Source organism: Nymphalis io, chromosome 5, assembly GCF_905147045.1.
Source record: "Nymphalis io chromosome 5, ilAglIoxx1.1, whole genome shotgun sequence".
Classification (NCBI taxonomy): domain Eukaryota; kingdom Metazoa; phylum Arthropoda; class Insecta; order Lepidoptera; family Nymphalidae; genus Nymphalis; species Nymphalis io.
The window spans coordinates 3344339-3370120 of record NC_065892.1 but is presented as its reverse complement, the minus strand read 5'-3'; the positions used below and the strand labels follow the sequence as shown (position 1 = coordinate 3370120).

General features: G+C 31.9%; 1 protein-coding gene across 1 annotated transcript; it reads right to left on the bottom strand.

Annotated features, from left to right (window-relative positions):
• Positions 1-119: 119 nt before the first annotated feature.
• Positions 120-25782, bottom strand: LOC126768508 (proton-coupled folate transporter-like). Its single transcript, XM_050486669.1, has 7 exons — positions 24638-25782; positions 22519-22678; positions 20398-20499; positions 19995-20132; positions 17414-17497; positions 12861-13017; positions 120-253 (listed from the first exon to the last, which is right to left on the bottom strand). The coding sequence occupies exons 1-7, from the start codon at positions 25415-25417 to the stop codon at positions 181-183; spliced, it is 1494 nt and encodes a 497-aa protein (XP_050342626.1). The 5' UTR covers positions 25418-25782; the 3' UTR covers positions 120-180.

Below are 25782 nucleotides of genomic sequence, written 5' to 3'. Positions count from 1 at the left end.
ATCATCAACAAACACTCGAGGCGGTTTGAAAATATACTTGACCTTAAATAATCGCACTATTAAGACGTAATAACATTAGTTCAAACATAGGATTAGTATTAACTAGAATAAAAGAAACATTTGAAAGTTATTTTTATTTTGCCTTAATTACTTTAAATTGTTAACTATTAGTATATATAATTATATATCTTTATTGACGTCGACCATTTCTTCAACTTGTTTGTTGTCTTCCCGTTGTTCGAAATACATCCAACTATGAACAAATAAAAAACTTGAAATTAATAAAATATTTCAAAATTAAAACATTATTCAATAAGTATTACAAGCAATTTTTTTTTTGTAGAAGATTAATTTAAATTAACAATCGATTCGGGATTTAAATCGATTTTACCGAATAAATCGCCTACAATTCTTTACCACAAATTAAATTACATAAAGAATACTAACTTCACGTCTACATCGATCATCAACTATATACATTTTTATAGAATAGGACGGCAGACGAGCATATGGGCAACCTGATGGTAAGTGGTCACCAACGCCCATAGACAGTAATAATATATTAATTTAAAATCTACTATATAATTTACGTTCTAATAATATTTACAAATGATGTGTGTTGTTTTAACTTTGGTATTTCTATGTAGGCTGTAGGCTAAAGAAAATATTACGAAGCGGCAAATTTTGTTTGCTTTTGTGTCAAACAAATATATTCGATTACAATGAAACATTCTCTTAATGACTTATATTTCGCTAATTACAAAGACTTCTATTATAGTTATGACTATTATTTATTATATTATGTCTTGTGTTATATATTATTCCTATAAAAGCTTACTTTGTTTGTCTGTATAGTCTGAGGGATAAATCTTTGGAAAACATTTTGGAAAATTTGGATATCTAAAACATACACGTATTATATTTTACAAAGTAAAAAGTAGAGTAATAGTCTGTAAATGTACTGGGCTAAAGCCACATCTCCCTTTAAAGAGAAGGTTTGGAGCTTATTTCAGCTTAGCCAAGCACGAGACGAATTATAAACACAAATTAAGCAAATCAAAATTCAGTGGTTCTTGCTTGGGTTTGAACCCGCAATCATTGGTTTAAATTCACGCGTTCTAACCACCCAGTGGTTACCAACTTGATGTGTACCGGATATCCGTATCCGTATCAGTTTCGTTTTGGCGGATCTTTTACGTTATTAATTTTCAAGTTATACATGAAATTCTATATTATAAGTGATAAGGTAGAAATGAAAACCTATTAAATTCCATTCCGATTACTTTCCATTCCTTAAAATCAAATGTTTGGCACTTTTATGTTGCAAACATTTATCGTTGTGAACTACCAATAGTACATAACTCGAAGGTACTAAATTAACTTCTTTATAATGAGATCAACATTATAGAAAGTTATAAGACCACTTTATATATACTATAATGAAAAACCAAAAGTTAAATATTCGTAATATAAATTAATTAATTAAAGGTAAAGTAAAGTTAAGGGCGTGGTCAACTATCGTTGTAACGTCTCGTGCACTGAGATCGATTGAGTAGGAGTTAAGATATGTATTCGAATCCGTAATATTAAAAATTGTTGGTTTTCTTTTTTAATGATTGGGCTTTTCTTTAAAAAAAAACGAAAAATGCATCAATCGTTAAAACGATTTTTTTAAGGTCAGTTAAAATATATCTGAATTTCAATTGGAGAATAGTTATTATATATAAGTACACATAATTACAAAAAGTAACTCGAATATTAAATTCTTATTAACTCATAGTTTCAGGGCTCGTCATTAAAATATCAAAGTCATATTCAGAATTAAAATTATTAACGTAACTCAATAATTAATATATATATATTGTTTAATCATTATAACGTACAACTGTTTCAGTTTTTCCGTTGCTGTTTTTGCCTAAGTAAAAGGGTCGTTTAAATAAATTTAATAGATTGCTATTAAATTCATCAACGTGCTATATTCATTTCAACGTGCTGGAAATTCGTATTCACTAATACACTCGACATCCAACTGAGGGCTGTCACCGGTCAACTTTATTTGAATAGTAGCGAAGGCTTGCAATCAGTATTCAGGAAGTGAACGATATATTTTTTTATCTACATATTTTAGTAGATAAAATTACTTATTAGCAGATTAACAGAAGCGTGTCCACATTTTAATTAAATTAAAAAATAAGTAACTAAGTTGCTTGAAATATATTATTCGTTAATATTTTTGTTAAATTATTACTAAATAATATGACTGAATAGTTTTATCCTTTGAGATTAGTAAAAAGTAAGTTATAAAAATAGATAAATTATACGAGTAAATTATTTTATGGTTAAGATATTATACACATATTGATATTATATTATAATATTATTTCAGTAGTGATAGAGATAATGTTATATAAAAGAATTGTTTTTTTGGATATAAATAGGATAAATAACAGAAACGTAGACAGTAGTTCCGAAACAGCCTGTGAATGTCCCACTGCTGGGCTAAAGGCCTCCTCTCCTCATTTTGAGGAGAAGGTTTGAAGCTTATTCCACCACGCTGCTCCAATGCGGTTTGGTGGGACAGTAGTTCAAAGAGTTTAAAATATTGAGATTTTGTATACGTGTCCTTTATTACGTGTAGCTCTCTGCTCACAGCTCTCTTCTCTATCGCCCTGACTCTTACAGTCATACATATGTACATGATTATAATATTATACAAATTTCAATTAAAAAATTTACAATACGTTTTGCTTACTTGCGGTTCTTACGGTTTTTGATCTATAAATATAATCAGTAAAACCGTGTCTGTATCTGTAAAACATGAAAATGTTATTTTTTAATATATCATAATAAAATCGATTTCACGCGGACGAAGACGGATACCAGCTAGTAATCAGATCAAAATATTTTTATTCACCAAGCACAACCACCGGTTTGGAATGTGGATTCTTTTATAAGTAAATATTATTATTAATTTATAAATGAATCAATATTTATAATTAAGAATTGTGCGCTTGTGCGCGTGGTCGAAATGCAACAATAATAATCAATCATTATTTAAATTTTGAGTACTAATTATATAAATTTGTATGTTTATACAGTCTTTACCAAATTTTCACTAAACTAACACTAAAAGCTCTTCAACGACTGCCAAAGAAAAGAGTACAGAACTGTTCTGTCTTTGACTATTTATATAGAGATAAGTTACAATTATAAGAACAAATATAAACAGTACATAAATATTATATGACCATCTTATATGATCAATGAACGCAACCTTTGTTCGCACTTAAAGCTAGTTTTTCCAAGAAATAAGTCGACTATTCTATATAACTTCTGATTACATATCGAATTTATTATTTACTGACAGTCACCAGCTTGAATCGATTTCTGTACCAAATTTTACTACATACAGTTATGTAGTTGCAGCTCGTTTCAGTTAAAAGTTAAGCCTGTAATTAAGTCACAGCTGGTCTAAGCCCTCCTCTAGTTTTGAGAAGGTTTAGAGCTTTTTCTACCATGCTGCTCTGAAGCAGATTTATGGATGTTGCTTTTTTAAGCACACACAGGTTTCTTTCACCGCCGAAAACAACATAAGTTGTAAACAAAAACTTAGTGAATTTGGCCTGAATTTGAATCTGCAATCAACAGTTAAGATACACTTATTCCTACCACTGGACCATCTCGGCTTCCAAGTAACTGGGTTCTAGTTACAAGTACATAAAAATAGCCGTCAACGTTTATATTTCTATTTATTTTCTATATCGTATTGCAATTAGATTTAATAACACGATTTATTAGCTCATTGTGAATATTATTTAACTTTCCCAACTAAAGATAAATATTATCACTTATAAGAGATTTATGATAACAATCACAGGGTTAACATGCTAACAAGTGTGAAGGATACTCAAGAGAATAATGTCAAGAATAAAACTAATATCTGAATTACTAATGAAGTCTTCTTGAATGAATTTCGGCAAATCGATATCGAACAGTTCTTGACTTGGCTAGTCAATGGAGATATTACAGTTAACAAGTGTGTACACAATACAGATTCATTTTCACAGACCAGTGGAACGTCAGTCTGCTATGAATAAGGTTCAAGAACACGATAAAACATTTACGAGCTCCAGTCCATTTTTTTTTAACAAAAAGGCTCAATTACTTTTCATTTCGTACCGTTACAGCCTGTGAATGACCCACTGCTGTGCTAAAGGCCTCCTCTCCCCTTTTTGAGAAGGAGGGTTGGAACTTATTACACCACGCTGCTCTAATGCGGGTTGGTGGAATACACATGTGGCAGAATTTCAGTGAAATTAGACACATGCAGGTTTCCTCACGATGTTTTCCTTCACTGTCAAGCACGAGATGAATTATAAACACAAATTAAGCACATGGAAATTCAGTGGTGCTTGCCCTGGTTTGAACCCACGATCATCGATTAAGATTCACGCGTTCTTACCACTGGGCCATCTTTTCATTCAGCCTTATCCTATTATTCATTAATAATAGATAAAAATAAATTCGTGGTAGGGCTTGTGCAAGCCAATCTGTATACCAAAGGTGTGTAAACACACTTATTAAATATTATACCTACCACCAAAGAGCAATAGTTAGTATTGTTGTGTTTCTATTTGAAAGTTAAATGAATAATAGGAATAAGGATTAATGTTTCTTAAAATGTCAATGTCTCATCATCAGGTGACCAATCTAGCTACCTATTTTAAATTTTGGGCAAATGAGATACCTGATGGTAAGTGGTGACTACCACCTATCTTAACTATTAATCAATCTTTATTACTAACATGAATTATTCGCAAACCTCGGCATCACAAGCAAAGTCGATATGATAGCTGCATAACTAATTGAGAATAATTGTTATAAATGTATTAATCACTAGATAGACACCCGTATCTCAAAGCTATCATAATAAAAATATTATACACCTAGACGCCAAACTTATTACAAACCATTTTATAAGATTTATCATGTACTTGAATAACACTAGCAAGCACTCCTCATTAGTGCTTGCTAGCTATACCAACTGATGTAGTTATCATTTCTATCTTGTTTTTAATTATTATCTGTGCTCTAATATATATATTGACATTTTTATTTGATCTAGATTAAAAACTATTGATGTGTTTCAAATTTAATTCATTAATTGTTAATACCTAAAGAAACTAATTTACCGTTTCTGTACATATTGTTGTCGCACTACAAACATACCATCTGATTAATGTCATCAAAGAGTATGATCATATATTTACTTTGTTTGGAGTTTATTACAATACAAACTGCATTTTATATATAGTATGACTGTTAACAGTTACAGACAACAATTCATTTTAAAATAAAATATTCATATTTTAAATATGTACGTCTTGTCTTCTAGAAGTTAAATTAGGATTTGTCCCAAAACAACGTACAAGGTAACCTCTAAATGTTCCGTTATATGACAAATTCCTCATTTCCCTTTGAAGGTAATTCCACGACACAGCTAGATTCGAGGTATTAGATGCATATGTAGCAGAACTTCATCCACCATATTAACCTATCCTGCGATGTTTTAAGTCACCGCCGAGCTCGAGATGATTGTTGAAACACAAAAAGCCTGGGATTGAATAAGCATATTTCGGTTAGAATTCATATGTTAAAACTACCACATCCAGTCGCTAAGAAAGTGCGTTCCCGATGTGGCAAGTTGGCCATGACTACAAAAATAAACAGTAGAAATAACCCTGTGAAAGTGTAAAAATAATAAAAAGAAACATCCCACAGCTGGGCTGATTCCTCCACCTATGAGGAGAAAGTTTTTAATTTAATCCACCTCGTACCTGCGATACGAGGTGCCCAAAAATATATGAACTTTGTTATTTTTAAATATAATTATTTAAAATTAAATTTTGTGCAAAATTATGACATTATTTTTCCAAATTGATATAATTATATCATTTAAAAGTAGGACAAATAAACGATAAAGATAATTTTATCGTTAATTCTTCCACTTGAAAGTTTCATCGTCTATTCGATCACGGACCGATCACGGAACGCATTTCAACGGTCAACTCAGCTCAGAATATTTTTTTAAATATTTTGTTTACTTTATATACCTTGTCATACAATGCAATTTTATTGATGGAAAGCTTATAAAATACAATATTAATATGTCACTTATTATGCTGTTGTGAATTTTTCTGTAGTCTTTTGATGTTCGCTAGGAAAAAGTCCTTATTCCTTTCTCTAAACAACGATGAAATTATTACGTTTATCTAAAAATATACATCGAAATATACTTTACAGTTCTATAAACCTCACATACCTTACAACCCAACATATTACGAATGTGTCACGTCAAATACATTGACAGCTTTTGCGTGAATTTAAAAATAAAATCTCTTTTTAAATATAAGTCGAATCAATAATATACAAAACAAACTTGAAAGAGTGTATTTTTTAAAAATTAATTCCGTAACAGCCTGTGAATGTCCCACTGCTGGGCTAAAGGCCTCCTCTCCTCTTTTTGAGGAGAAGGTTTGGAGCTTATTCCACCACGCTGCTCCAATGCGGGTTGGTAGAATTCACATGTGGCAGAATTTCAGTGAAATTAGACACATGCAGGTTTCCTCACGATGTTTTCCTTCACCGTAAAGCACGAGATAAATTATAATCACAAATTAAGCACATGAAAATTCAGTGGTGCTTGCCCGGGTTTGAACCCACGATCATCGGTTAAGATTCACGCGTTCTTACCACAGGGCCATCTCGGCTTTTCAATTAATTAAGCAAACAAAAATATCTATACCATATATACATAATTAATATATTATTTTGTGAGAAAAACCCTTCAAAATCTGCTATTTTAACGTAAATTAAACAATATTATATATATATGCTATACCACCAAAAGATACACTATAATCGTGCTTCAGCTGGACACAGCGCATCTGCAACTCCTCCAATAGTGACATAAGTTCTAGTATAGTTACAGCCACACTTCAATACTCTTACGGCCTTAATTATAAGCGATAAGTTAAACAATGCTGTCTTCTTCTTTCGAATGTCAAATCAATAAAGACAGAAAGAGCGAAATCAGTTTAACAAAAAACTACAACGTTTATAAATAAGGCCGTTAAATACTATACTTTCCCCTATGACATTTTAAAGTTACATTGGGTAATGAATACTTAAATTATATTCATTTACGGATTTAAAGTTAATTACTTAAATACTCATTAGGAATTTAATTAATCTAACTGAGTGCGGCAGATAGAACCTGATAGTTTTCACCACGACTTTGTTTGCTTTGACTTTTAAACGTTTTATTTAATTACTTATATTGTCATTATAAAATATATTTTTTTAAATCCATGTCAATATATTTATTTATTTAAGTGTCACCAACGTCACCAACGCCTATAGACATTGGCACTGTAAGAGATGTTGATCATCGCTTACATCACCAATGCGCCACCAATCTTGGTAACTAAGATGTTATGGCCCTTGTGCCTGTAATTACACTGGCTCACTCATCCTTCAAACCGGAACACAACAATGCTAAGTACTGATGTTTTGCTGTAGAATATACGATGAGTGGGTGGTACCTACGCAGACGAGCTTGCACAAAACTACCTCTACGACCACTAAATATATAAAGAATATATATATATATATATATATTCTTTATATATTTAGTGAATATATATATTATGATAAGTATTTAACATAAATGAATGCTATTTATGAGAAAGTCTCAGACAGCAAATACATTTAACATTTTCGCTCAATATCAACTTTTATCAAGTTTTTCAATGGTTATTATTATCATAGTTAATTTCCTTTCCATAGACATAAGTTCAATAACCTCATCGACAGTATGGACTCGCTGACGAATCCTTAGATACGCTGATATTATATCTGTTTACAAATAATATAATCTAGTTTTTTTGTATACATTTATAATAATGTTTTACATATTTTATTTAGTTACATAAGAACTATTTACATTAAAGCCCTGAATGTACAAAAATTAAAATTAAAAATAGGTAGTATACAAATGATGACTGCGTTTAATGGTGGCAGGAATGCTAGCAGCATTTCCCCCTTGAATCGCAATTCTGATGCTCTGGGTCTCCACCAGCCCTCCTGTCACTAGTACAAGTTTTTTTTTTTAATGGTATGTATTTCTATTTTTTTAAAACAAAATATTTTAATATTAAATGGTTTATTTACAAAAGTTATGCTATCGTGTATTTTTCTGGTCTTTAACAAAGTTTTAAATAATGATAATATTTTTTTATTAATATTTCTTTGTCATCAATTATATAATTTTAATTTTAATCTTAACTGCTAACTAAGTCTACATTTTTTTTTATAGAATAGAAAGGCGGACGAGCATATGGGCCACCTGATGGTAAGTGGTCACCAAACGCCCTTAGACATTGGCCTTGTAAGAAATGTTAACCATCGCTTACATCACCAATGCGCCACCAACCTTGGGAACTAAGATCTTATGTCCCTTGTGCCTGTAATTACACTGGCTCACTCACCCTTCAAACCGGAACACAATAATACATGACCCAGTAGATGCATTTTTTCACATAAGAATTAATACTAGTAGTATTTTTTAAATTATAATTGGAAAGCAAAATGTTATTTACATCAAAATTCAATAATTTATTTTGTTATTTAAGTCAAAGATGTTTTTTTAATGTTTAGTTAGCCTATAATTGTTATATATTTTGTTACAATATTTTTATACGTGTAATAAGACAATGTTTTTCTTAATATATAACGTTGGCTTCCTATTCGATAAAATAAAATAAAATGTTAAACGGGCCACCTGTTGGTAACTGCATACCACCGTCAAAAGACAATGACACTATAAAAATTATAAACCACCCCTTACATCACCAATGCGCCACCAACTTTGGGAACTAAGATGAAATGCCCTTTGTGCTCTTAGTCTCACTGGCTCATCAATTTCCTATTATTTGGCGGTAGAATGTGTAATGAATGGCTGGTACCCAGGCGCCTGTCTAGCCCAAGCAAAGCCGTACCATCAAGTATACTTCTAGACATTATATTATTATAGCCTTATTTCACATTTTTTTAATAAATGCAAAACATTTTAATAATTTCAATGTACAAGTTGAAATATTAAAATGAACACTTCGAACAATCAGTGCAATCAATCTAAAAATATAATATTTTCAATATGTTGTCTAGTCAGTTGAACGAAATAATTTAATTGGTAAAATATTTTACATTCATATTAAATAAAAAGTAACCAATTTCAACCGGTCAAAGCAAATAATTACCGACTCTATCAAATTAATCTATTCCACGTACGGAATAATAAACTACATTCTCAAAATATTAGACCAGTGGCTAATAAATTGTATCAAATTCTATTTGTGTTGGAATACAGTGATTGGATAACATGCAGGTTTGTTTTGTAAAATCAATATAAAACGTAACATGTATGAAGCGATAAGACTTTTATTGTTAATTTAATTTAAAAAAAAAAAATTGCTTATATATCTACTCTATTGTTTTTTATTTTAATTAATTTGTTATGTTATAAATGCTATAATTGAAATTATTCATTCATTCGTTCGTTAATTATAATATTTTATTGTTTTAGACATTTACGTATAAAAGCCGAGATGGCCCAGTGGTAAGAACGCGTGAATCTTAACCGATGATAGTGGGTTCAAACCCGGGCAAGCACCACTGAATTTTCATGTGCTTAATTTGTGATTATAATTCATCTCGTGCTTTACGGTGAAGGAAAACATCGTGAGGAAACCTGCATGTGTCTAATTTCACTGAAATCTGCCACATGTGTATTCCACCAACCCGCATTGGAGCAGCGTGGTGGAATAAGCTCCAATACCTTCTCCTCAAAAAGAGAAGAGGAGGCCTTTAGCCCAGCAGTGGGACATTCACAGGCTGTTACGGTTACGGTACGGTATAAATTATTAATTTATTGCTTTATTTCCAATTTAAAAATAATAATGTCTTTGATGAATTAATTAAATTCAAAAAATAATAGACCATACTCTGATGAACAGAAGCAAACACGAGTAAGATTTAAGACTGTTATTCCATCAAGCAAGTTTCATTTGGGATCGGTGAACTAATGTTGGAATACCTTTGGTGTACGTATGTATGTTGAAGTGGGGCGTGTGTGTTTGTGTGCTGTATTACTGCATGTGTAAGCGTTAGCCGGTTCTTTTTTAAATTATCAAGCAGATTATTGCATCATATTCTTTCACTTTGATTGGTGATCTTATTTCAGAATACTTTTGAGTGTGGGCGTGTAGACGTATGTATTTTTATGTCGTATGAATGCATATTTAAGCATGTCTAAGCGTAAGCCGGCTCTTTTTTATGTATCAGCAGATTATTCCATCATGCAGTTCCACTCTGAATTGCTGAACTTGTGTCAAATATGTGTGAGTGTGTGCGTGGATATTCGTGTGCCGTATGAGTAAATATAAATACACACATGCAGTGTGTATTTGTGGGTGTATCTGTGGTAGATTTCTTTTCAATGTCTTTTTATTTTTACTGGTTAGTACGTAAAATAATAAATATAAAGAAGGTCGATCATAGTAGACCGAGCTAATAATGTCTATAATTTATTAATCTTAATACAAAATAGAACCTTTTTTATTTTTAATGTTAGAAGATTCTTAGTTACCCATTTAATTAAAAAAATATCCTTTCAAATGTGAATATTCCTTTATATTCAAAACGCATTGAGCTATTGAAACCGTTTCTTTTTATGGTATACACTCATTATCTTTAAGTATAATGCTTGGTGTCATGTTATGTTTTTAATTACGTTCTACATTTATTATTTACAAAACGCCCTCAGAAACAAGTGGAACGCATATAATATTCATCAGGCGTAAAACCTAGCTTATGACGCATTGCCACATATGAGAAAATTATTTTTATATCATATCTTTATTATTATATTTATACATATCATATTTATACTAGTTGTTTAAATTACTAAACCAACTAGGTCAAGAGTCATTATCATTTATCCTCATTATTTGATTCATATACACACACATACATACTTAAGGACTCTAAGAATACAACAGAGAAATATTAAAATTAAAACGTCTTAAAATGTACGCAGTAAATAAATTTATAATTATTGATTATTAAAAAGAAATTCTTAACGCGTTTCTAAACTAAATTACAATCATAATATCTACATGTTTTTTAAATGATACGTCAGTATTTCGCTTCCGCTCTATAATGAAGGATTTCATTATTATCATCTTCTAGAAACACATAAAGACACAAAAAAGTCAAGAAACACGTAAAATACTTCAAAAAATATATAAAATATGAAATTATTAGTAGACGATGTTATAAAAGTGTGTGTATTTTATAGTACCTAGTTAAAAAAGTTCGACGATATCAGCCATAAAATGTCTCACATGAAACTAGTAATCTGTTTGAAATGTGATAAAAACAGGTGAATACGAAGGTGAAAAGTCGAAGGACGACTTATACGTATAGCCTATTTCAATGGCAGAAGGAGTAAATTTAAACAATCCTTAGATTTACATATGTTAATATAATATAGTAATAATGATATCCTGGCAAATTTTTTCACACACGGCCGTCTGAATCCAAATTAAGCTTGTACTATGGAAACCAGACAACTGATATACTACATATACTACTTTTCTTTTGTAAATACATACTTATATAGATAATTACACCCAGACTCAGGACAAACAGACATGTTCATGCACACAAATGTCTGTCCTGGGTGGGAATCGAACCCACAACCTTCGGCGTGAAAGGCAAGTATCTACCAACCACGCCAACCGGCTCGTCAATTTATTCATCTGGTATATGAACTATAAACAGTTTCTGATTAATATAGTAGCCGTAACAGCCTGTAAATGTCCCATTGCTGGGCTAAGGCTTCCTTTTAAGGAGAAGGTTTGGAGCTCATTCCACCACGCTGCCCCAATACGGGTTGATGGATGCGCATGTGGCAGAATTTCAATAAAATTAATTTCATACGGTTCCTTCACCGCCGAGCATGAAATGAATTATAAACACAAATTAAGCACATAAAAATTCAGTGGTGCCTAGGTTTGAATCCGTATTCACCGGTTAGGATTCACTCGTTCTAAACACTGGGCCATCTCGGCTAATTTATATATTTTTATTTATTATTTATAGATAACAATTTCACCGAAATTCATAAAACCATTTACATGAATCCATAATGTCGTCATTGGTTGAGATCAAAAAAATACCACAGATTATTCTAGACCTCAACCAATGACGTCATTTCAATTCAAAGTCAAAATTGTTTATTTAACTTTACTTCTCCTGCCAGTGGAATAGGCTACAGACACGCCATTTAATTCTTGCATTTCATATGTCAGCATTATTAAATTCGATGCTGATTCGATTTTATATACGAATTTATATTAGTTTCGAATATATTATTTGCAACAAAAAAGGAAATATGCTTTTTGTTCTAAAAGGAAAATTGTCTCATGGTCAATTAGAAATTTCGCATATTTCTCAAAAAAGAGTTTTAAATCGAAGAAATTAATTTTATTTATTTAGCTATTTATCATAAGTACCGTAAATAAAACAGATAAAAAATCAAGATTTATTCCCGCACACTTAAGAATTAAGAAATATAAATTATTTCTTCATTCTGCATACAAATAAAAGATAAGCACGTATAATGTTACTAATTCTAAATTTAAATGTATAGTTAAAATCACATCCTCAGTTATATAGTCTTCTTTAATAAATAATTCTATATAATTACGAATACATTAATTAAAAAATAAACTTACCCAAATATCGCCACCGCGGGAATCGTCATCCCGGCTCCCAGTAGAAAAACGGCTCCTGGTAAAACGTTGAGTGTAGCCATGTACACCCTGGAGTACAGCGGTCCGTAAACCAATGGCATCATAGCCTCTGCTAGCCCGAAAAGAGAGTTTACTTTACCTGGGAACAATATTACATAGAATTTTATTAAACGTTTTGTTGCTATTCTTAAGAGAAATAATGGAACATTCTGGAATGTCCCAATGGGCAAAGCCTCTCTTGATGCTAAGTCTTCGGTTAATATTAATGTCCGCTATTTCTAAACTTGCTCTTGGTTTAAGAAGGCGTACTTAGAAAGTTATTTAAATTACAATTATAGCTAAATCGAACGACTGAATCGAAAATATTTAAATTTACTTTATTTTACCAACGGACTTGATTTACCTTTATCGAGTTTTTTTATACTTCAAAATTAATTATAAAAAACTCGTTAGGAATACGTATTTCCGTTTGTAGAGTTTTCATAAATAGATTTGTTGACGTTTTGTTAACTTGACAAGATGTTATTTTGGTTAAAACATTTTTAAGTTTACCAAAAATAAGGATATTTGTTTATTATGGGTACTAAATAACCTATTACTTGTGATAACACAATTTTGAAGATTGATTATTTAATTATTATTTACACAAAATTAAATTTCTTTCGTCTTACCGACGCATTCGATATGCGAGAGACATGTTAAGGGCACTCATAGCATTGCATTCCATTAGTTTGAGATGGTTCTTTTTGTGAGCCAAATTAGTAGTGGTCAAGTACCACAGAAGCCTGAAATTTTATAAGTACTACTTTTCTTAAGTTGAAGGCGTACTACTCGTAAGAAAATAATTGTCTTAACTTTAATTTTACTTGATGAACTGCACCAATTCTTCATCTAGACCCTTTAGACATTTAATTAATTATGGCATAGTCTGTCATCCGGTGTCGCTGATACATACATCTGACTTTCCTTTCAATATAAGAATAAAGAAATATTTATATTAAAGCATTAAAGACATTAATGCTTCAATGCTAGCAACATTTCTTCTTTTGAGTAAATAAAGACAAAGTTATATCAATAAGAGGGTAACAAAAAAAATTGATGCAGACTCACGAAGACTAGCTAGTATACCTATATTTTGTTCTAGAATTATTTAATTTTCTTTTAAATGGAGCTTGCTTGGTTGCAATAGCAGCTTAGGCTTGGATTAAATTTCATTTTGTCTGAGCTATTAAATCTGGTGCTAGGGGAATGTAGTTGATATTGCAAACAGATAATTCCTATGTAAGGTATATAAGTAACATATAAGTAGAGATTGCGATGACAGTTGATAAAACAAGGGAATGTCTGTAATTGCTATTTTAAACATAAGCGGCCTTACATAGGTAAGTAAGGTAGTATTAACATTGTTTAGCTGGTGATTGGTTAAGCAATGCTCTGTCTTCTTCTTTCTAATGTCAAATCAATAATGACAGAGAGAAAAAAAATGGATGAGAACATTTATAAGGAAGGCCGTAAGGCGTTATTATCCAGAATTTGTTGGTTAATTATGAATACTAGTATGGATCTTTATTAATTGTTTTTTTTTTAGTTTTATACATATATATAATATATAAATCATTAAATAAGGTTATGTGATAACATGGCCTAATTTTTTTTATATTTGCCTGGAAGGCAAATGACTACTCTACCTGATGGTAAGTGGTAGTAGAGTCCAAACGCGACAACGGCCAGTACAGTTGGGAAGAATGTTCTGCCCCCGCTTTACTGGTCCGCAAAATGCCTTTTCACGGCTCGTTTGAAGGAATCCGGCTTGTAAGAGGAGTAGAACACGTGAATTGGTAAAGAATTCTAATTTTTTGGAAGTGCGACAAAGAAAGGATTTGCCAAATTTCTTTGTGCGCGATGGATTGAGCACTCGCCGTCATACAGTGAATAGAAAGCGCTTAGCGGCATATCACTTATTTTAAAAAAATCTTCTGATTATATTTTATACTACACTTATACAATTAGTATTTTTCGTAAGAAAATATTGCTCTTACAATTTAAACAATATTTCTATTTTTTAAACCTGACTCCTACTTTGAACAAATAGCGACCGATTTTATGTGTCTTTTGATTTTTAGGTTAAAAGTTCATATTGTACCTAAATTAATATATTTGTACCATTATGACATAATAAATGGTGGCGTAGTTACAATGGTGGGTATTTTTCTTTCTATAACTAATATTATAAATTCGAAAGTGAGTTTGTTCATTTGTTTGTTTGTTTATTACACTTTCAATGAACTACTCAACCGATCATGACAATCAATGTAGATTTTTTTTTTATTTACCATGATGTCTTCCAGACCGATTTCGGCCACGGCAACCAATCTCAAGAGAGATTAGCCAACTGCGTAGGAGATATTATAGTGCACAAGTGTGTGCGCAAACACAGGTGCAATCTCTATTCCCTCACTCTCATAATCCGATGGGACGGCAATCCATCACGAACGAAAAGAATTCAAGCGCAGGACTAATGGCTTTACGTGCTTTCTGTGGCACGGGAGTGTACACACTTGTAACTGCCAGACTCCGGGACACTACTGAGAATTTTCTGACAAAAAACTCAATAACTTTTTATTGGCCCGAACTGGGAATTGAAACCAGGACCTCCGGGTCTGCGCCCTTACATCGAGCCACTAGACCAACGAGGCCATATACACAATATGTACAAGTTTAATTATCGTAAATATACATACTTCTTTATATAAAGTTCGTTAACCACAGCCTGAAAGAAAATGCAGCACTGTTAAATTATTTAAAGAATTTATAATTTAGTTTTTTCGTTTATCTGTATTTGCAATTATAGAACGTAGAGGGAATTAATCAGTGCAAGAGCTTCGTTATCTTATCCGACACTACAACTAATGAATCTTGGTTGTGGTTTTGGGACAATTGATGTGAATGCTACCTACCCCGGCAGGCATACACAAAGTCCTACTACCAGTCAAACCAATTACTTTTTTACCATAATAATGGGAATTGTATAAAGGATTTAATATAGCTATAGTCACATTTATGCAGCAACATTATTAAGAATACAATACACCTTGATTAAACGAAGCAAGTACAAACAAAACAATAAAATATGTAAAGTTACGACCATATCATTGTAACAATGCAAGATTATGGACAGTCGGTTGATCAAACAAGTGTGAGACTGCAGCGTTTGAATTTAAATTTCTTTATTCAAGATAACTTTCTCAGCTATTTATATGTTAAATATTAATTTCAATTATAAAAATAATTTATGTAATATCATTCTTATAAAATTTAAAGGCACAGACGAGGTGAACGACCACTAAAATAAAGTTCATATCAAATTGAAATTGAAGTATAAAAACCACATTTAAAAGTGCAAAGAACCTTTATTCCTTTCAGTCTTGTTTAATAATCAAATTATTCATACAATATTTATATCGCAAGTTCAGTTTAAATTTTATTGGCTTATTTATTTACATAAGAATTATTTACATTGAAGCCTTAAATACATACCAAAGTTTGATTTATATTTTTCTGTTTTTAATATGCGTTAGAGATTTGTGCTAAAATAAAACTAAATGAACTTAGTTGTCTATAAACATTGAAAAAAGTTGCGTAATTGTTAATGATTTTTTAAAATTAATAAAAATGCTACCTGCTTCTGTTACCATAATAGATTTTAAATCTTATCTCCTTGTAAATCTATTTTCGTGAATCAAAAGTTTACGATATTTTTTTTCTTTCAATTTGAGGTATTTTTCGTTAGTTTTTATATTACCAGGAAATTGTAATAATATTTTTTTATATATAAAATAGCAAGACAGACGGGCAGTTCAGCAGCCTGATGGTAAATAGGCACCATCGCCTACAGACATTGACACTATAAAAATTATTCCTTACATCGACCAAACTAGGTAAGCAAGATGTAATGTCCCTTGTGCCTTTAGTTACATTGTCTCATGCACCTTTCAAACCGGAACACAACAATACTAGGTATAGCTATTTGGCGATAGAATATATGATGAGTGATTACCTACCCAGACTAGCCTGCACAGAGCCATAGCAAGTAATGTACCGATGAATTATTTTATGAGAAAAGAAAAACAATTAGATATTTATAGCGTATAGAAGGTAAAACATGAAATTCTTGTTAATTTGTTTGTCATTTAATTAATTTATTCAAATGTATATAGTTATTTTTAAACGCGGACATAATATTATTTATTTATACTAGCTGCTCCGTGCTGGTTTCAGCAAGACAAACGGTACTGCTCGTAATAACGGACTACCAAATGCTTAAATAATTTTCAAATTCGACTGTTTCTGCTCAGTTTGTGTGATGACCTTACTGAATTTCTTTCGCGTCTGGGACGTTTCTTTCCTAACCAGTGATATAGTTTTTTCTAATCAATAATTAGCAATAAGTAAGTGAATAAAAAATAAATATTTTTGATTTCGTTTTTTATAAATATTTTAGGTAATTATTATTTTTAATTTTAATAAAAACTCACCCAACTCCTCGCTGGTCACCAATTTTGATGCAATGGAGCGCATCGCAATGAATGATGTTCCGTTGAAAATCTCCACGAGAGGCGCTGTAGAAAATATTCAAGTAAAAGTCAACTAATAATACAGTCATATCCTGACTGCCTCGGTGGACTAGTTGCTAGCTAAAAGACAGCACATTCCAAGGTCCTCCCAAACCCCGGGTCGTCGCAGTAATAAAATATTGGACTTGACTGTCTTTAAATTCTTAGAAGAAGTTGTTTATACTCCCGTGCCTCGGAATGCTCATTAAGAAGTTGTTTCTATGCCTGACTCTCTCCGGTCGTATCAGATTTCTCTTCTCATCATCTCTCATCGAATCATGAGAGCAAAGGAATAGACAGTGCACCTTTGTTTGCGCACACACTTGTGCACTACAATATGCGACTAGACTGCCCCGCATAGTTCGCTACCCAAAATCGGTCAGGAGAAAATTATAATTTCCTAACATTCAGTAACCAACGCATAATTTAAAATAAAATTATTTAAAAGAGAATATATCGACAATAAATAAATTTTAACTTACGAAATATTGTTCGAATATGAATGGTACCATTGAATCCAATGTTATAATAGATTTATATTTAATTAATAAAATGAATGGTAACAATATCCGATTACATTAGCACTGGTCATTTAATGACGTAATTAATTATTTATCATTAAATAGATTGTCAGAAAATAGTTTTGCGAATGTGATTTTTGTATAATGATATCGTATAATAAAACATTATAATGTTCTCGGAACCGATTTCGGACATGGTGGCTAATCTCAATAGTGATTAGCCAATTGCGCTGGACATATTATAGTGCACAAGTGTGTGCGCAAACATAGGTGCACTCTCTTGAGCATGACACGATGTTTAATTAATCACCTGATAAATAACATTTATCTAAGGCTGTCATCATATTTCAATTTAATATATGTATATACATATATATATATATATATATATATATATATATATATATATATATATATATATAACTGTCCATGCTTTTGACTTGGAATATGGTAGCATTTAAAAACCAGGTATCATCCTCAACGTCGAGCTGAGGTGTGCCTTTTTACGTTAAATTAAAGCTATTAGTATTTTTTTAATAATAACGAATTGTTTTATTTTACTTTATTTCATCTTTTTATTTTTCTATATTTTTAGTTTATAGCGTGGGATTGAAAAAAAATATTTTACTGTATTTCATTAAACAACTAACAATAAAGTTTATTTCTTTTCTACATTGAAGATTGAAGTATATTATCCATTTTTTATGAAAATAAGATTTCTAGATTATTTTTAGTATAATGCTTGTGAAATTTGGATAAGAACTATTTATCTGCCTATTTAGTTTTGAGAGATAAATCTTGTCATTTCTTTTAATAAGACATTCTTAAAATTTACTTAGAAACGTCAGTCTGTTGCATGATAATGGAATCTAAAGTCTTTTCGAAAGATTATGATCGCTTCTCACTATATAACGTAAGTGGAACCGGAAATCATTTATTTATAAATAAGAATATTACTCATGTAAAAACTAATTATAAGGGTGCGTCCAAACCCTGCATGCTATATAAATATGATTGGCCTTTCTAATACCCAATAGCAAAAGTGAAAATAAATCCTCGGGGAACTACCCGCTCCGGGCGATCACACCCTATGCCCTTAGGAAAATACATTATTGCTTGTAAAGCCTGTTTTCAACGTACAATTTATATTTCTGGCTTATTTTTACCACTAACTAAGCGTAAATATTTTGCCGTGGGTATCAATAGCCTAAGGGAAACCACACAACCCTTCACACTGCTACGCCATTTTATACCAAATTATTGGCCGTGTTTGTTAATTTCAAGGACTAGTTGATTGTGCTGAACATAATAAGATAATGGGGAGACCGCAATCCGATGACAACTTCAAAAAACTCAATCACTTTTAGGATCCCGACCATGGATGACTTGAAATCTTCGACTTTAGAATTAGACTAAGAAAGCTGTTCAATATTTGAACTATAATGGCTTAATCAAAGGTATGAATAACATAACATATTGTAAGCGCTGACAGCGTATCGTAAAATAACTGGTATAATTTTATTACAATACAAAAATAATAAATATAAAAGGCTGTTTATCCGACTGCGATTCAGTCAACGATGGTAATGCAATTAGTCTGTTTGTGTCAGGGTTGTGCGTCTCTGAAATACTACCCGTATTGTTTCTTTATCCATGTTTTGGCTCTACTATTACGTAAAAATACCTATTATTTTTATATATTCGTATTATTAATATATTGTACAAAGAATTTCCTTATAATTGAACAATACTCTCAATTAATATTGTACAAAAATATTTATACATAAATAAATAAATACAAACTTCACTAAACTTATAAAATTGATACATATCGTACTTGGAAACAAAAATTTATGCGACCTTGAAATATATTAACACCATTAATCTTCACCGTCGCGAAATTGTAAGCCTTATAAGTGATTCCACATCGCGATCGCTAATAATTAATATGCCAAAGTATTATAAATTATTATATATAATACCTATATAAATCTCTGTCGTTGTACTCGCGAAGGCAAATATTAAGGACGCCAAGATCTTACTGGTGCAGGAAATAATTCCTACCACGGTGTCGTCCAACTTCATGAAATCACTGAAGATGCTGATGGAGAACAATGTTCCTAACAAAGAGAATACATTATTTAAAAATATATTTTATAATATAAACTGCATCAGGTGTTGTAAAGTAAAATGAGTTTTCATTAATAATAATGGAATATATATTGAATGCAGAAAAAAGTTTTTGCTGTAGCCAATATTTATAAACTTATATTATAAATTACTTTACCACCAAACAGCAAAACTATATATTTTTGTGTTCTGATTTGAATGATGACCAAAGACATCTTATAAATATATATATTTTATATATAAAAATAGACTTACCTACTAAATTTGTTATTATGCTGTATGTACAAAACATGCTGAACTGAACTTCATCCCAATTAAATCTATATCGCATGAAGAGATAAAGCACATTCATTTCACCTGTAAAAATGAGAACGTTAAAATAAAACAAAAACGTCAGAGATATCATAGTGCTCGAGTATGAGCATACACATACAACAACAGGTGCACTTTTTATTACACACTCTCATAATCCGATGAGACGACAATCCTACACGACGGTAAAGAATACACGTGCAGGATCAAAGGTTTTACGTGCTATCCGAGGTACGGGAATGTTACAAAGCCAGCTTCCAAGCTTGAGGCTGTAACTGAGAATTTCTTAAAAGTAAACCTCAAGGTCTGCAGACTTATAAGATAAGCAGTAGATCGACAAAAGCCAAGTTATGTATTTAACTTTGCTTTTTAAGCTAACCTTTGGACAGTAGACTAGTCAGCTACTTTGCAACAGTTTAATTCACGTTTTTTGAGCATATTTTAAATATATTATGCAATAAATTGTTTTAAACTATCTTCCTACTAATGATGTTAATTATAGATCTCTTTATTCAGGTCCGAGGTCATCTTTTTATGAAAGTCTACCATTGGTTCAGTAATCAAGTTGTGAGGAAACAACCTCGCAGACATATTTATAACATTATGAATAGAAATTTAGAGAAATAACTATTCGTCTATAGAAGTAAATTGGGATATATTTTATTAAGTCATTTTATATTCAAAGTAAAGGCAAGAGATCAAAATAATTGAAATAATAAATAGTTAAAAAAGCTGTAATAAAGTAGAGGAAGTCTTGGCTTCATTGGCTTAACCATATAATGAGTCAGTACTCAGTTGTCAGTGGTTCATAACAGAATTCTCATATTTCTGGACATCCTATTGCTATAATAGAGTACTTAAGATGTTTATTAATACTTCTTTCAATAATCTGTAGTTAAAATTATAAGTACGTTCACAGCAATCATTTATATTACATTATAATTTCAGTCTTCAGAAAGCCATTTTATAAATCCGTAGTATACTTTTTTATGTTATAGGCGCCTCGGATGGGCAAATTCGTCACCTAATGGTAAGTAGTCACCACCGCCCATAGACATTGGCGATGTAAGAAATATTTATCGTTCCTCACATTGCCAACACGATATTATGTCCTTTGTGCCTGTAGTTACACTACCCAATACAATAACAGAAAGTATTTATTATGATGCCAATGAAGATTTTTTATTTACCAAAGTCTTTGACTAATTAAGAGTCTAAAAAGGTTTCTTTACAAGCGCTGCCTCGGTCGCTAAGACTCAAATTAAGCATTCTATCGGGAGTTTCATCACGGCTGGTAGTTTACAGATAGCTTAGGTATAATAGGGGGATAGGGGGAACACAGAGCACAATGCGACATGGAAACGATACAATACCTATTTTATCACATCTTTTTATATTATTCATACTATATAAGTTCTATGTTTGTTTGAACGCCCTTATTTCAGGATATATGAATTCAATTCTAAAATGATTGCGTTAGATAAAACATTTATTAAGAAAGGTTATAGACTATATAACATTATACTAGAAAACACGGGGACAGAGCAGTACCGGTAAACGAGATTAAAAACGCGAGTCATTTGTAAAATTCCAAGGCTTTACTTATAAATGTTGTTTAGGTGTGTGGTCAGTTTTTTTTTTTTTTTTATAGTAAAGGAAGGCGGACGAGCATATGGGCCACCTGATGGTAAGTGGTCACCAACGCTCTTAGACATTGGCATTGTAAGAAATGTCAACCATCGCTTACATATCCAATGCGCCACCAACCTTGGGAACTAAGATTTTATGTCCCTTGTGCCTGTAATTACACTGGCTCACTCACCCTTCAAACCGGAACACAACAATATCAAGTATTGCTGTTTTGCGGTAGAATATCTGTTATACAACACTGTGTCTGTCTGTGTCCTTTCGAATCTCAAATTAATAATGACAGACATGTATTGAATTGCACACACTATATTTTTTTATATTTTTCATAATATATCAACTATACTTACTTATACTTCAATTGTTTGAGACAAAACATGTTTTGAAAGATTTTTTTATATACTTGATTTAACTTACCATGTAAAGGTCCAAATATAACACAGACGACAACTATTAACAAAGATACACGAAGTCTCCTCCGCCGTGGACCACTTCTAAATGCAACCGTTAGAGTCTCCCGCACGTGGCGAGCGTCGAAGAAAGAACAGACCCATCCTCGACAACCAACCGGTTGCTCCTGAAAAACATTACAATTTCAAGTGACTTCAAAAAAAGTAGATGGTTTTTAAAAGTAAATGGAATATGTAGGTAGGTAGGTATTTATTACAAGAGCTTTTTTATTTGCATCGGAATATTAAGTAATACAATACTAATGGAATTTTCGGCTTGTTTTACTTTTTTTTTTTAAATTACTGAACGATTGTTTGACATAATCGATAGGCGGAAATCGCAATCTCCTCTGCCGCCTAATAAATCAGTGTGGGACGAGACCTTGTGCTGAACTGACTTGTGACACTTTTACCCGCAAACACAGGGCACATGGGGTGAAATGTTAACGCACGGCATTTTTATCAGTAATACGAATCCAGCAAGGTCAACGACGTATATCAACCTCTTAAAATATGCCCACCACAATATGGACAACTACTCGCTAGGCTGTGTTGGCGGTGACATCGGGTGTGTATGTAAGACATGTATTTATAACAAGTTTATTCAGAACCTTTTATTTAATTTAGTATTATTCAAGAACAATAAATGTACATAAATATTTCATACACACATTTACAGGATTTACTAATATCCCACTAGTAAGTATGAAGTATGTGTTGGGAGTGGGTATCCTGAAAACTCAAGGGATTAGGATTGAACCTGCGACGTTTAAATTAATGACCTGTTTAGTGCTTAGTCACAAAAGTATTTAATTGTTTTCAATTGCAGACATCTGATACATATTCAATTGTTCCATTTTTTCATGTGAAATTTCTTTAGGTGCCATGGAAAATCGCATTTGGCTTCAACATTTTTACAAGCAATGTTTATATATATGTATATAAAGTGTATATAATGCAATTGATATTTTTCAATTCTGTATAATCCTGATTATGTTCAATACGCAGTATAGCGAGCATTTCTTTTTTTTATATAGGTATGTACATAAAGATTTGTGCGTTTCTTTATTCTAAATACAAAGACAATGTACTCATATCAAGACAGAAAATTTAAAAGGGTCTAACCACTAGGATATCATCATAGGTGCTTACATTATTAATAATCATCACTTCACTGTGACGAAGATATTTTTTGTCTTCTAAAATTCAATTAAGTTACAATACTAAACTTTTATTTAACGATCACTTGAATACTCATAAAATACATACTTAAATAAGTTTATTATATTAAAAACTTAGCAATGGAAATACTGTTATAAATTTATTTATAATATTACAGAGTAGAATTAAATAAACAGCTACTAAGAACGCTATATTTCGTCTTTTCCTCGTTTAATTAATCATTCTAAAATTTACACTGTCAAAAGTAGCGGTAACGAGATTATTTATAAGTTCCAATTTCAAATTGTCGAAATCGAAGCCATGAAATAATTTATCATTTACACCTACATGCATAGAATGCGTAATTGAAAAAAACTTCAAAAATCGCCACTATATATCAAATGGTTCTCGTTTGAATGGCTTTTGAATCAGATGATAACAGACGTTGCGAAATCCAGCAAAAAGCACCGTATCTATTTTTCATTGAAACCGAAAAATAAATCATTCGTACAGCATCCGCGACAAACGGAATAAATTGACAGTCGTATCGCGATAGATCAGTGGCATTACAAATGCAGACACCTATCTGAGCCTCGTGAAAACCACTGATTGCGTTACGATGCTCCCCTTCGCTCGAATTTGCGTAGTGGCACAGAGCAATTTATCACTTAGACGTAGGACCGGGCTCCAACGAATGATGAACGGCCTCAAACTGTACCTTAGTCTACAGTAACCCTACACTTCCGATTAAATTGGTTCTGATACTGTCTCAACTTTGTTTAAGTACCTCTTCCTTAGCCTTGCCAACTTTACAAGAAATATTTTGCAAGATTTCATTTACTTTACGCTACGCAATTATTCTAACTATATACAAATAATTTCCCTAACTATAACAATCTAAGTCGAATTAAATATGAAATACTTACTCTGTGTCTCTCTTGAGGTATAATTGGATCTTTCAGACGAATGTATCCATAAATTAGACTGATTAAATACAAGCAGTTTGATATAAGGAAGATGCCATAGTAACCGATTTGTTGTAATAATATTCCACTTAACGACATCCCAATCGGTATACCTAAGGACATGCACAAATTAGCCACCCCCACTCGGAATGTTCTCATTTCTTTGGTTGTCACGTCACCGATATAACTAAATACACCAACGCAAACGGTAATCCATCCACCTGTTAGCGACGGAAACAGATCTGAGAGGGCCGTGACCTCCAAAGGCAATTCATAGAAGAAGTATGTATTTAGTATGAAACTTGTACAACATAGTACCTCTCCAACGATTGGTAAGAGTATACAAGCTTTTCTTTTTCCTGTCTTATCGCTCCACGATCCAACAAAGAGAACTAGAATACATGGAAATGCTGTTTGTACGATATTTTTCCAAGCTTGCACTGACGCTGTTAATTTTTGCACTTCCGACTCCTCCATTGTATAATTTTCCGTCTGCCGTCGATTTAACGCTGAACAGATTTCATCACTGTAACCCAAGTTAACTCTACATGCCTTTTCCAAATTTAAGTTTTGAACAGCCAACCCCGAAAACACATTAGACATAATATAACAAGCAATAATTGGTTCAACTGTAATGTTAGACCGGATCTGCATAAGCTTTTCTCTGACACTCACTCTCTTTTTTGTTTCTTTAACGTTCACCTCCGCCCCTTTCTCAACCGATACACTGATTCCGTTCATGATCACTATTTTCTTGATGTAAATATTTTAAGCCAATCCACTCGAAATAATGAAATTTAAACCGATAGGATTTGTATTTCTCATTTTGTCGAATTACGTCTGATTAAATAAATACATAATTTTGTCAAGTTGTCGATCATGGTTTTATCGCAGCGTGAACTTCATGGTTTCGCATAAAAAACTTTCAACTCCTTCAAGGTATTTCCACGTGTTTTAAGACGACTCTGTAGCACGACTGAGAGGACAGACTCAATAATCTTCTTGTCTTAAGTAGATTGAACGGATACGCGTTCGAGTGGTGCTATTTACCAATTTGTTGGTATAGTGTCGCTTCAGAGCGACAGTGTTCGCGGTACTGTGTGGAC

What these genes read in the sequence shown, in the direction of transcription:
- LOC126768508 (XM_050486669.1), bottom strand. Translation starts at nt 25,417, where the DNA reads ATGAACGGAATCAGTGTATCGGTTGAGAAAGGGGCGGAGGTGAACGTT. An exon ending in CATAATAACAAATTTAGTAG is followed by an intron (nt 20,133 to 20,397) that starts GTAAGTCTATTT and finishes TCTCTTTGTTAG; the next exon opens with GAACATTGTTCTCCATCAGC. An exon ending in AACGACAGAGATTTATATAG is followed by an intron (nt 17,498 to 19,994) that starts GTATTATATATA and finishes TATTTTCTACAG; the next exon opens with CGCCTCTCGTGGAGATTTTC.